The sequence below is a fragment of the Salarias fasciatus genome, assembly GCF_902148845.1.
Source record: "Salarias fasciatus chromosome 23 unlocalized genomic scaffold, fSalaFa1.1 super_scaffold_20, whole genome shotgun sequence".
NCBI lineage: Eukaryota > Metazoa > Chordata > Actinopteri > Blenniiformes > Blenniidae > Salarias > Salarias fasciatus.
The window spans coordinates 15340075-15353727 of record NW_021941230.1 but is presented as its reverse complement, the minus strand read 5'-3'; the positions used below and the strand labels follow the sequence as shown (position 1 = coordinate 15353727).

The 13653-nt window shown below is 44.7% G+C and overlaps 2 protein-coding genes across 2 annotated transcripts; both read right to left on the bottom strand.

Moving 5' to 3' along the window:
- Positions 1-2141: 2141 nt before the first annotated feature.
- tbx19 (T-box transcription factor 19) lies at positions 2142-7737 on the bottom strand. Its single transcript, XM_030086431.1, has 8 exons — positions 7466-7737; positions 6471-6747; positions 5129-5263; positions 3515-3576; positions 3015-3073; positions 2711-2869; positions 2427-2580; positions 2142-2307 (listed from the first exon to the last, which is right to left on the bottom strand). The coding sequence occupies exons 1-8, from the start codon at positions 7735-7737 to the stop codon at positions 2142-2144; spliced, it is 1284 nt and encodes a 427-aa protein (XP_029942291.1).
- Positions 7738-11095: 3358 nt separating this feature from the next.
- On the bottom strand, positions 11096-13447 carry sft2d2b (SFT2 domain containing 2b). The gene is made up of 8 exons (XM_030086255.1): positions 13228-13447; positions 12698-12787; positions 12350-12435; positions 12166-12247; positions 12056-12091; positions 11903-11961; positions 11788-11817; positions 11096-11656 (listed from the first exon to the last, which is right to left on the bottom strand). The coding sequence occupies exons 1-8, from the start codon at positions 13294-13296 to the stop codon at positions 11620-11622; spliced, it is 489 nt and encodes a 162-aa protein (XP_029942115.1). The 5' UTR covers positions 13297-13447; the 3' UTR covers positions 11096-11619.
- Positions 13448-13653: the final 206 nt, after the last annotated feature.

Sequence of the window (13653 nt, the reverse complement as noted above, 5' to 3'; positions counted from 1 at the left end):
AGCCTCGCCGCTCCGCACTGAGCTTCCTACATCCACCTGATGGCTTTTCCAGAGCGGCGCTCTGCCAAGTCGGTATGTCAAGCAGACCGTCGCTCCCTGAGGGGGCGTCCCGCAGGAAGGCGGCCAAACAAACATCAGATGAGCCGTCTGGCATCGTGTGCACCGCAGACCACTGTCTCCACAGTCTGGAGGTTTGATCTCTCAGGTTTTCAGGTACGACAAGCAAATGAAAGAGGAGGAACCCTCCGGGGAGGGGAGCGCGGCGCAGCCGCCGTAATGCGTGTTACATGTGGAAGATGCTGGGGTTGTTCGGGTGTTTATTGTTTCTGCAGACACAACCGAGCTGAGCTGCTCCAGCCAGATCCTCTCCAGCAAGTCTTCCAAAAATAAAAATAAAAACAAAACAAAACCCCCCAAAAAAACCACACACACATCATTGTCTGCAGTTATTTAATCTGCTACTATGGCCTTCTCACACTGAAACGCTTCAGTAAAAACAATTTACCCCTGAATTTCTTTTCTTTGGACTGAATTATGCACCTGAAATGTTTATGTATTCATTTCTAGATGGATTTATTCGCTTACATAAATGTATCCGGCAGCAGATTTATTGATTACTTTGACAATTTTACTTTGATTTACTCTTGTTTTGAGCAAAAACAAATGTAGAAGTAAAAATGTCCTGATGACCAATCCAAATTCTTTTCTTTACTTTCGGCAAATCAAAGCATTTATGGAACATTTCGGCCCTCTTTGTTCACAACTTCGGCTTCTTTCTTTCTCCTGGAGCCTCTTGTGTTGTTGTGTTTGCGATGAGCCACCAGGGGGCGACACAGACTGTCAGAGGACCTGAGGGGAAACCTGAGGGCTTCAGGATGAAGACTGCACAATCCACACTGCTTGGAGAAACAGTGGACAAGCGTCTGAGATGAAGGTAAAAACCGCGATCCAGTTGGAGACTCGTGTGTTTGTCTGCGAGGAGTCCAGTTCTCTCTGAACGTGTTGTTTATTGGCTCAGAGTCGTGAACATGGAGGGTCGAACAACGTCCAGCCCTGCTGTCATCTTATTAGTCAGAACTAAGCAAACATTTCCTCAATGAATCTTCGTGCAGCGGTGAATAAAAACATCCAGAAACAGTTTGAAGCTTTATTGACACCGAGCAGAATCAGTTCCTCTGAGCGCCAGCGGACAAACCACAACAGAGAAAACCGCAGAAAAGGAACCGGCTTGTTTTTACATTTTGCTTCTGCAACAACCAGACTAATAGAAACGGGTAAAACCACAAACGACGTGCCACTCTGGCGGCTAAATGACCTTTGACCCCCTGGCAGCAGGGGGCGCCACACGGCTGCAGTGTTTGGCAAGCTGGGTAAAAAAACGTGTTCAACCAGTCCCAATAGAATCATAATGCTAATTTACTAATAACCATACAGATTAGTTTGTAGTTACCAGTAACTGCGAGCAGGATCTCTGCAGTCATTAGGTAATGCTATAGGAACAGATATATATATATATATATATATATACAATAGAAACTATAGTTCCACCAGTTTTGTTATTTTATTTACCGAGTTAACACGGACAGACAGTGACCAGGTAAAATAGAAATCAGCGATAAATAGATATAAATTGCGACTAGTCGGCACCAGTAAGCTATAACAGAGCAGAATGGAATACATTTGTATCAAATAGAATAGAATAAATATAACAGCGTACAATGGAAAATGTTGGACGAATAGAATAGAATAAAATAGAATAGCTGTTGTGAGTTCCACCACTGGTTACCTTGTTGGACGATTCGCCACGTGCGATTACTGAGAGTTAGTAAATCACGATTAGCACTCTAGAGTAATAAACCTTGAATAGTTACCACGAGTAACCAGGATAAAGTAGCGTCATGAACTCATGGAAACACCAGTTTGGCCACCGTGATCGAACACTAATTAGTAACAACCAGCTGGTTAACATGAATATATGAGCAGCCTCCAGAAACATCAGTGCTAACAGCATGAACACGTTAGCACTGGCTGATAAGTCTGTACAGACACACACTGGTAATGACGAGCTGTCACTTGACATTGCTTTAATGTGGCCATGACCTGCGGTCATGGCGTCCTCGTTCAGCCAATCACGTCTCTCCTCAGAAGGAGTGAGTGGCGCCTGGCGGCCAGCCGGCTCCGCCCACTCGTCCGTGACCGGCCGGCTGGATGAGGCTCTCGCTGCCGATTTGTCCGTGGAGAGCGGCACATGGTGAGTGGGCGGGGCTTAACTCGCTGCATCCCACCGTCCACAGACATGGATACTGACTGTGCACGCACACACACACACACACAGAGAGTTAAACACGGTTACACACACACGCTGTGTGTCATCTATGAGCAGGGGAAGATCCGTTTACCATATATGGTAGTGGGCGGGGCCTCACCTGGAGCTGTGAGGAGGAGGAGGAGGCTGTGAGGAAGGAGCACTGCTGGTTAGAGGGAGGGAGGAGGAGGGAGTGGAGGAGGAGGAGGAGGAGGAGGGGCGAGGTGAAGAAGAGTTCCATCCGTCCAACACCTGGACACCTTCGGACAGACACACTGACACGCACACACACACAGGTCAACACAACACAACAGTAATTGCCTCTTGGGGCTAAGAACTAAAGTTTTCTAACATTTAAATATAGAATTCTTACACACACACACACACACACACACACAGAGTTACCTGAGGAGTGTGACCGGTGCGGCAGGTAGGCCGTGGGGTAAGGTGTGTGTCGGCCAGGGTAACCGTGATGCTTGTAACCATGATGATGATGTGATGTTAGTGGGAGGCTACTGCCGTAAGGAAAAGCCCCGCCCCCTCCGGCTGAGCACAAGGACCAACCTGACACACACACACACACACACACACACACACACACTACTTTAGCTTTTAAAAGAGAACCTGTATACAGATAAATCGAGAAATTATTTTTGATAAATTCGTGCTTATTATGTTTTTACAGATTGATGTTACTGAAGTGACTCACAGGACTGAATCCCGACACGACTCTCAGAGGACTCCGCCAAACCCCGCCCCCCTGGGTTCCTGAGGAGGAGAAACGAAACGCCCCATTAGAGGTGAGTGCGTGTGCGTGTGCGTGTGTGTGTGTGACTGGATCACTTGACACCGTTTCTCCAAACGAGTGAGAAGTTGAAGCTCCCAACAGCTGATAATGACTCTCTAATCACCTGCTAATGCTAACTTCCCCTGTTACCCTGGTGAGAAATGCTAAGCGCTAAGTGCAAAGTGTCAACAGTTAGAGAGAATAAATCGGAGTCGCTCGACACACGATGAGCTGATTTGAGACATTTTTTTTAACAGAGGATTCAAATAGAAATAAAACATTAAAACATACAAATGTACAAACATTGTCTATATAGAATATTCATTTTGAAGACACATTCTTTGAATTATTTGTTTCATACATTACATTTGTCGTGACAAGGTGGGATGAATAAGATGACAGAAGTTGTAAAAGCAGATTACCTCTCTTTGGCATCCAGGAAAGCTTTAGCAAACGGGTTGTATTTGATCTTCAGCGCTGTGATCTGCACACACAGACAAGCAGGACGTTTCCGCTCAGGTCATTTAATCTATTTTTAACAACATATTTTACTTAATGGTTCCATTAAAGCCATCTTGAAGAACTCCCAGCGGAATCAGTCGCCATGCAAATACTGTAACATCCAGGCCTTTCATTGAATTGCAGAAATTGAATCTTTAATGCTATCTCAAATTGTCCCAAACACAACACAAAACAAAAACCCATCGGAAATGTTCTTTTCATTCCTCTAATATCTGTAGAAAACAGTCATAGTTTTGTCTCTTAGCTGATTGAAAATTTGTCTTGGTTCTGTTATCAAAAAATGTACATTATGGTGAAAATCATTGGGCTAGCTAAGGCAAGGCCACCTTTCTCTTTTGTTAACTGAAGAATTTACATCGATCTTTTGCAACACTGACGCCACGATCCAGCTCCCAATTTAACTCAGTCTCTGAGTCAGCGTCTGGCTCGGTATATAATGAAAGATTTGGAATTGTGTTTTTCTAATATAAAGTTTATAGCCAAATACTGATCCAGATAACTCCAAATAGGAGAGGAGATGAAGGAAAGAGGAATCTGGATTTAACAAATAGATCAGAATGTCGTCTGCGAAAAGTGAAATCTTATGTTCTTTTATGAGCAATTCGACTCCTATAATTTTGATATTCTGAATAATTTCCTCACTTAATGCCTCAGTACGAACGGCAAACAGCAATGGGCCACTGGGACCCCCTTGTCTATTTCCTTTCATTATGGAATGATTTTGAGAAGGCTCCATTTACTTTATATCCTGCTTTTATGAGTGATTGATGGAATTATTTCTTTGGAATTTGATGGGATTGATTCAAATTTTTCTAAAACTTCATGTAAAGATTTCCAATTAACCCTATCAAAAGCCTTTTCGGTGTCAAGGCTGATAATTATACATTTATTTTGATTTTTAATAGTGTTCAGTGGTTTGCCAAATATCTGTCTGTTATTAATAAAACCCATTTAGTACAAACTAATAATTTTCCCACAAAATATTATAATCTTGATTGAGCACACTTATAGGGCGGTAATTCCCACGCTCCAGCCGGGATCAATAAAATGGATTTGATTTTCCAAGAAGGAGGCGCGATGCCGTTTCTTGAAACCGAATTAAATGCTCCTCTCAACGTTGCGACCGCATCTTTCACCTCTTTATACCATCCTGAAGAAAACCCATCCGGCTCTGATGCTTTATTAGTTTTTGAATCAGAAATGGCTTTATCAATTTAAAGTTTGGTTATTTCTACAGTTAAACTCTTGTTTTGATCTTCACCTAATTTTGTTAAATTAATTGGCTCCCAAAATTTGAGGTTGGGTCTATAATTGTCCTATAAAAAGATGAGAAGGATTCTTGAATAATCCAATTTGCAAACTAAATTATTTGTCTGGAAAACATCTAAAAAAAATGTATTTCTATTTTTTTTAAAAATGTTGACTTATTTTTTTGAGAATTTTCCAACATCTTTGCGCTTGGAGCCCTTTCAGTTGTTCATTCTGTCTCTCTTTCCTTTTACTTGCGACGGTACCTCTTCGTTCTGGTAAGCGGTGACGGCGATGAACTGCGTCTCTTTGAAGGAGACGTTGGAGACCAGCCGGTGGCGGGAGCCCACACACACGATGTGGAGCTGAGGCTCGTACTTGTGCAGAGAGTTCAGCATGATCTGGAAAACACAGACGAGCCACGTGTGATTTCGAACCTGGCGCCCTCCCCGGTCGCCGTCGGCCATTTTGTCTGTATCACCTGTTTGCGCCGCCATCTTTGCCGTTGTTGCCTGTGCCTGTCTTCACGGCGACTCAAAGATTCTTTACGATCAACTCAGCGAACAAAGCTAACACCGAACTCCTGAGTGAAAGTTTGGAAAAGTCCAAAACGGCTCTTTGGAGCCATCAGGAAGCAGACAAACCAAAGCAGCGGTGGTTGAGTCACTTTTATGGAGTGGAGCCATCTTTGTCTTTGGCCCAAACACTCTTTTATCCATCTGTCTTTTCTCTCCAGTCCGTCTCTCCATCCAGCCCGCTAACGAGGCCCAATTAACCAATCACAGCTCTCTGGGCCGGCACACAAAAACAAACTGTTTTCTATTCAGATTGAGAGGCTGGCTTCAGATGTGACCCCGTGCTGCGTGTGTGTATGCTGGCAGAGCCACATTAGCTGGAGTGTGTGTGGGCCCGCTTTGAATATAGTTTACCTCTCTCTCGCTCTTGTCCATCTGAAGCATGATGGATAAATTAATTTTCCAGTAAAAAACATAATTACCATAATGTACAAATAAGCTGAGCAATTATTTCATTATGGCCGAGCTCTCTGTTCCAGAGTGTGTGTGTGTGTGTGTGTGTGTGTGTGTGTGTGTGTGTGTGTGTGTGTGTGTGTGTGTGTGTGTGTGTGTGTGTGTGTGTGAGTGTGTGAGTGTGTTCCATGTTTGGAAAGGGATAATGGGTAAATATAAACAACATTAATGCCAATTTTGGAGTGAGTGTGTGTGTGTTGGTGTGTGTGCATGTGTGTGAGGGCCTCTATGAGTGGTGAACAGCTCTCGACAGGAAGTGCATTAAACTGCCGCCGGCCAATTAAGAGCTGTTTATCCCGTTCCCGTGGTTACGAGGGGGCGAGCAGGTGAAGTGAGCGAGGAAAGGGACTGAAGTGGTTAATTAGAGGAGGTAGTCTCTCGCCCACTCCAGCTCAATGCGGCCGGGAGAGAGACTCGACGGAGAGTGGGATAATGGCCTGAAGAAGACTCCGGAGAAGGAGAGGAGTCCAGAAAAAGTTGGACGGAAGAAAGAGAAGCGCTGGTGTCAAATGATCGACCACATGACCCCTGACCCCAACCATGACCCTGAGCCTTATCGAGGGTTTTCCTCTGGACTCACCTGCCCGCCCCCGTTGACCTTGTTGGTGAGTTTGACCTTGTTGAAGGTCACGGCGGCCTTCATCCAGTGGGCGCCGAAGTTGGGCGAGTCGGGGTGGATGTAGATGCCGCCGTGGCCGCGGCCCTCGCCGCGCCCCTCGGCCCGGCCCGCCGCCACCCACTCGCCGTTCACGAACTTCCAGCGGCAGCTGTCGGCCGGCACGAAGTCCAGCAGGAAGGAGTACATGGAGGACGGGTCCAGGCCGGACACGCTGACCTTCAGGACCGGGAACATCCGACTGCACACGCACACGCACATTCAATCCATACAGCTTGATTTTAACAATTTCTGTCATTGTTTTAATGACTGAGGAGATAAATTGAGTGAACTAAGTGATTTTAAACTTCAGTTTAACCTTGAAAAACATCTTTTCTATTAGACGTCTTCATTGTGGCGCGCTTTGAGTTGGTTCGTGCGCCGGACGATCAGAGTATTTACAGTTTTTTGCAGTGGTGTGCGAGCGAGGCGTGCCCGGCTTTGTTTCCTGACCCTCCTCTGTCGACTCTTTCCATCAAACTAAAAGCTTTTCTTTGTGTTTGAACCTGAATTTGTTGCCTTATTTAATTTAAAAAAACAACAAAAAAAAAAAAGGGAAAGTTAGCGTGCGCGGAGACAAACAGCGGCTCTCGGCGCTAACAGCCGCTCAAGTGGCCTCCTGCAGGTGTGAATGGAGTGTTTTCCCGCCGCGGGGCTCGACCGGTCAACGCACCTCAGCTCGGTAAAAAAAAAGCAGCCGGCGGCTCGCCGAGCGGCTGCTATCGACACTAATGAATAACCCCGATTACCAAACCGCGTGTGTGCGCACACATGTCAGGTACGGATCGGCCGCCGCCAATAAAAACACTCGATTCGGCCAACAAACTAATGACGGCTTCGTCGCTCCTTCATGCGGGAGGAAAGACTTTCCAGATTCACTGAAACGATCTGGTCTCGGGACGAGACCGTGGAGAACTGACCGTCCGTTCTTGGTGACGATCATCTCGTTGGTGATGTGCTGGAACTTCCTCCACAGCTCGGCGTCCTCCAGCGTCACGCGCAGCTCGCGCTCCGTGGGGTCGCCCTTCTCGCGGCCGGCCTGCAGCTCGCTCTCCACGGCGCTCAGCAGGCGGGACATGCAGCGCTCGGCCGAGCCGGGCCGGCTGCACGCCGCGCCGCCGCCGCCGCCGCCCCGCTCCTCCAGAGGCAGCGGGTCGGCGTCCCCGTCCTCCTGCAGCCCCTCCACCTTCATCTGGGGGGGGGGGGGGAACACAGATTCCAGGTCACCACAAAACACCGACCACCTCTCCTATTAAAGGAGTCCTATACAAACTAAAGCTCCACTTCATTCTTTCAGATTGACATGCAGTTCTTCAAATAAGTCTTTTTGAAAATGCTTTAGAGTGCGTTAAAACGTGAATGAACCGAGTCTCCGGTGTTGATCCGGACCTCCAGAGACGTCCCGCCTTCAGGCTCAGCTCCAGTCTCTGCACTCATCTTCTTTCATCCCTTTGTTTCAGAGGAGTACGTTTGATAACGAGCCGGACGCTCCAGACTGAGGCTTTTAGCCTTGAAATTACGCTCTTGAGGGAGGGGGAAATGTTCACAAGGGTCCGAGGGTTGGCGAGCGACGCGTGAATCTTTTCCTCTTCTCTTCCTGTGATTCGCTTGTTTGTGCACCGAGGCCGATCCGGATCAGATTTGACTCGTGTCTGTTGATTTTTAGACCCTCTTGCTCTCATCTGGAGCATCAAAATCAAAATGTTTTACAGGATAACAGGTGTTTTACTATCAGACGTTGACTCTCTGTGCTGAAACTATTATTCGGGCCCGAGCACTGAGAGTGTGTCGGGCCCCATCGGAATTTGAAGAAATTATTTATTACATGACATTTTTCTTTGCACGTTCTCAATACATTATTTTATTCAATTAATATTATTTTACAGATTATCTCTTGTAGATTTTTGATAAGAATTCTATTATTCTGACTGTAAAAAATACAGTCATACAAAAATGATAATAATAAATGTGATTATAGAGGAGAAGCAGAGTGAGAAATTGCTTAACAGAATTAATATATTCATTTCTCTGTGTTTTAATGTTTGAAACACATCTGAGTGACAGTAAATGCTTTAGGATTATTTTCTATTCCATCGAGGTTTTTTGCTCAGCAGGCCAAATTCTATTGAAAGAGGTCAAAACTCAAAAGGATTAAAGTTTTTCCAGCTTTTCTTTTCTTCTAATTGTATTTTATGTTGTCCTTTTATTTTAGTTTTTTCACTTTTGTTATTATTTTCACTACAGCCTTATAAATAATTAAAAACACTTTAAAGAGAACTGAATGTGTAATAATAATAATAATAATAATAATAATAATAATAATAATAATAATAATTATGATGACGATGATGATGAATAGATAAATGTTGGATCGAGTGTTGAGTGTCAGAGTCAAAGCGTTATTTAACAATCTTTGATTTCTTGTCATTCAGGTCATTTATGTTTTATTTTATTTATAAAATGAAATTCAGACGGTGTGAAATCAAATATAAAATTAAGAATTTCAGTCCTCAAGCAAACAAATATCACTGAAGCCACATTTAAAGTTATTTGTTCAGTAACATTGATCAATCTTTCCTTCTTATTTTTTTTTTCTATTATATATTATAGTGTTTTAATTATCATCAATATTCTTATAATTATGGTTTGATAAAGATAAAATGTACAAATTAAAAAAAGTAGGTGTTGCAAACTTATTTCTAAATGTGTTGTTAGTCGACAACATTTCAGTGCATTCATGAACAAATACAGATAAAGTGGACAGTTTTAAACATCAAAATATGATCACATCATTTTGTCTTTTAAAGTTTTCACCCAAATTATAAATTTTTAAATATTATGTATTTGCAAATGTACAAGACACGACTGGAGTGTCAGAAAGTGTTAAAATGTTAAATAGCTGCTTCACAGATGGGAAATTACTCCAAATTGTCATTAAATGTATGAGACAGTGGACAGTTTGAAAAATGTTTTTTAAAAAATCATTCATAAAGCTGCATAATTAGACCAAATGATCCTGAAATAAAAAGTGATGAATGAGAGTAAAACGAACGTACCTGTGAGACAGTGAACAGGTGAAAGGATCCTGTTAATTAAAGTGAAGCTGATGTGATGCTGCTGCCACTGCAAATGATCCCAAACCATCAGACTGTTACACCAAACCTGTGTTCTCACACACACACACTCACACTCTCACACACACTCACACACACACAGCCTCTCTCTCTCTCTCTCTCTCTCTCTTTCTCTCTCTCATTGTTTGCTGCTCAGCTGTAATTTGAAGCTTTAAAGGGACAACATGTGAAATCTTTAATATTCCTCCTCCAGGGGGCGATAGAGAGTTCCATTATGAAAAAATCTGGGGGTCCCGGGAGGCCGTTTCTACCTGAACAACTCTTTAACTCAAGGTAAAAACATCTGACTGGTCCAACGTTCCTTCCAGCTTTCAGCACGTTGTTGACGACCGAACACCAGAAATTATGACACTCCATAAAGATTCGAATGTGAGCAGACAAGCAGGACTTCGTAACGTGTCAAATCTGTGAATGGCGGCCAGCGTTTGGCTGGCCGGTGGTCACTTCTGCCGATTCGGCGTCCCGCGGCCTTAAATGTCACGCGCGGCGTAGAAGACAATCGGAGTAATCTGCCGGGATCAGAGAGTCGCCGGGGATAGGTCAGATCTTCGCCGGGAACATCTGGACACGCACACCGAGGGACATCCGACACCCGCGCTCGGTGTGTGTGTGCATGCTTTAACCAGCGCTGTGTGTGTGTGTGCTTTAATCAGAAGGTGGAGATTAGCTGGCTTTAAGGCATCTATCGTGCAGAAAGAAAGAGGCGGGGCAACGCGCACGTCACGCCGGCGTGGACGCATCGTGTTCAATTTATGACAATCATAAGACAAGACAAGTAGCTCCTCCCACAGTTGATACAAGCCCCTCCCACACCAGAAAGAAGCTCCTCCCACACCCAGTACAAGTCCCACCAACAGCTTCCACAAGCAACTCCCGCATGATTTTTTCCAATTCAGCTTTATTTATATCGCGCCTATTACCATTACATCACCTTTTTTTTCTGTCAATTTTACCGAGAAAACCGTTCCAGCAGTTCCACGTGAGCAAAAAGAGGCGACTGTGGAAAGAACTGTTTTTTTTCTTCTGAATTTAGGAGAAAATTACGACACATCCAGGTTTTTATGTCTTTAAGACAAACTTCTAGTTTGACAAGTTGATCGGTGTCATCTGGCTTCATAGATGAGTGTATCATCTGCATAACAGTGGAAGTTAATGGAGTGTTTCCTGATGATGTTCCCAACAGGAAGCAGGTATAATGTGAAGAGTATAGGTCCGAAAACAGAACCCTGTGGAACTCCAGGTTTAACTGTAATCTGACCGGAAGATGAGAAACATGAGACACACGTTCCTCAGTCCACATTTATATATGTATATGCATTTCATGTTGTCACTGAACACAAACACCCTCTTATAAATGACTGATCCCAAAAAAACAAAACAAAAAACACTTCACTGGAAACACTCTGCTGTCGTTCACATTTATTAAAAAGAAAAATACACAATAAATCAATAGTGACACAAGCGACAAAGTGTTCTGTCAGCAGCACATTATTGTTTACAGAAATGTTCCGAATCTGATCTGTGTATCTTTATTTTTGAAACATTTCACTTAAGTACGAGCCTAACCGTTTGTGCGACTTCAGCAGCTTGGACTCGTCATCGAGCCACTTCCACTTGAAAAACTCTCAGGCACTGCCACAGTATGTTAAAAAAAAAAATTGAAAGCGAAAAAAAAATACGAAATTCTGCGTTAGGAAATAGAGATTTCCACATAAATAAAGTTAAAATGTTGTGTTGTGGTGTGAAATTCCAAGGTTGAAGAAATGACACAAGTTTCAGTTGCCGTAGTAACAGAGAAAACCCTAAAAGTGTCCTGTGGATGGGGGGAGACGCCTGAAACTCGAGGACCGATGAGCTGCTCTGAAATGTGACTGGACACAGAACACACACTCCTCCTCCGATTGGTCCGACGGGAGGTGACCCGGGGCGGGGGGCGGGGCTTAAATGCAGAGCGAGAACAACTTCATAACAGCGTCTCTGAATGAGTAGAAAGAGAGAGAGAGAGAAGATAAAACTTTCGGCACTTTCCAGTCATTTTATTTATGGCGTAAAAACAGGAAGGTTTCAGATGTCAAAGAAAGGCAAGAAAAAAAATCAGTGTTTCTTACCTGGCGAAGGGAATGTAGGAAAGACCATACCTGCAAACGAACAGTTGTGTACATTTTTAAGTTTCAACTGCACTGTTGTGCGTGTTTGTGTGTGCGTGTGTGTGTGTGGTGTTACCAGGTAAAAGCGATGAACTGCAGCACACAGAACAAGAGTGCCAGTCCGTTGTTTTTCCACTGCAGAGACGCAAAACCACGGTTTAACCCAAACGCACAACGTTCATTCAAACCTGTGTGTGTGTGTGTGTGTGTTTTTGTGTCTCTTCCTCACCCAGAAAGCGGCGCACAGCGTCAGTATCAGACACACCTGCAGAGACACACACACACGGTCAGACTGTGATTGTGACCGAGATGAACCTGAACTCGTCGTTTGGCTCTCACCAGCATGATGGCGGTGGCCAGCGCTCGCTCTTTAGCGCACATCGTCTTCAGCTGCCGCAGCGGCCCGATCAGGAACATGGTGCTGGAACCACACCAGTGAGTTGAGCTTAGTTCCACTAAGTTGTGGTTTGTTAAGATCGGTGTTCGCTCGTGCTGGCGGCTGACGCCGGTCTGTGGTTCGTACCTGGCCAGAGCACAGACGTTTCCGAGGCTGTAGAGGACGGCGAAGACGGCCAGTCCAAACCCCGGAACCCACAGCAAGCAGGTACCCTGGACACAAGGAAGGAAAGGCTGTTACTACGGCAACAGACAAGGGAGACAGCAGGATGATGGTAACCATGGATATTAACAGGACAGAAGCGGTTACCATAGAAACAGATGAAGCATTGCCTTGGATACAGACAGCAGGACCAAAGAAAGGGCGACAAAAACAAAATAAAAAGTTGATGACCAAGGAAACGAAGAAACAGGTGTGCAGAGAACAGGGAAGTGTGTGTGGTCAGCGTCTGGAGGAAAACACCGTGGGGCTCACCAGGATGGAGCAGAGCGCTCCCAGGACGAAGCAGATGCCGAAGCCCCTCATCCTCGTCCCCCATGAGAGCGTGGACGCCTGATTGGCTCTCTGCAGAGAGGCCATGACCATGAACAACTTACAGCAGAACTCCCGACTTTCGCCCCAGTATATCAGCATCATAACAACTAAGAGGACAATTTGAACATTGACGAGGTTGTAACAATTTTAATATTTGTATTCGAACTAAAAAACGTGTCACGAACTAAAAAATGTAAAAAAAAAAAATTCTAATTCTCTGAAAAAGTCTTAAAAACTGGATGTCTTGAAACGCCCTTCTGGAGCGTGTTTTTTTGTTATTGTTGTTTTCTACTCAGGTGCAATGTGTTTTTCAGTGGATGGACAGGGAGCGAGAGCGGTCCTGTGGAAGATAAAGTCTCCCTGCAGGTAAAACCCGGTGATCGGTGTGTGTCAGTCTCTTCCTCCCGGAGTTTATGAGGCTCGAACCGCCTCCGCAGCGCGTCCCGGGAGCTAACGGGCTAAAAACAAACCTCCAGAATCCCGCTGCCGTCCCCGCTGCTCTCCTCCTGCCCGCTCAGGACCTTCTTCAGTTTGTCCATCGGCTCCGGGTGTCGGGTCCTCGCTGGAGAAGGGGATAGAAACGCTTTCCAGGAGCTTCTCAGGTGTTGGAGCTGCAGGTGAACTTCCACAAGACATCAACAGGTGCGGCGCTTCCGCCTGCAGTACCGCCTGCCGCCACAATAGGCACCAGGGGGGCGCTGTTTCCCCCACGTGTTTGCTCGCCGATAGAAAATCAAAGAAATGCAAAAAATAAAAAAAATAGGGCAAACACCAACTTTATTTAGAAACAAAGCTCAAAACATTGTTGAAAAATAAAACAGAAACGTTGTGAAATGAGTAAGGAGAACTGAAACATGTATTTCTACTTTCTTTTTGTATTAAATCATTTGTGCAGA

Bases quoted from the DNA above. Each gene is read 5' to 3' on its own strand.
- tbx19 (XM_030086431.1), bottom strand. From the start codon at position 7,737: ATGAAGGTGGAGGGGCTGCAGGAGGACGGGGACGCCGACCCGCTGCCT. The intron at 6,748-7,465 runs GTCAGTTCTCCA...GTGCGTGTGCAG, and splicing joins ATCGTCACCAAGAACGGACG to TCGGATGTTCCCGGTCCTGA. The intron at 2,581-2,710 runs GTAACTCTGTGT...TGTGCGTGTCAG, and splicing joins GCACCGGTCACACTCCTCAG to TGTGTCTGTCCGAAGGTGTC.
- sft2d2b (XM_030086255.1), bottom strand. From the start codon at position 13,296: ATGGACAAACTGAAGAAGGTCCTGAGCGGGCAGGAGGAGAGCAGCGGG. The intron at 12,436-12,697 runs GTGAGCCCCACG...CCTTGTGTCCAG, and splicing joins GAGCGCTCTGCTCCATCCTG to GGTACCTGCTTGCTGTGGGT. The intron at 11,818-11,902 runs GTAACACCACAC...GTTCGTTTGCAG, and splicing joins CAGTTCATCGCTTTTACCTG to GTATGGTCTTTCCTACATTC.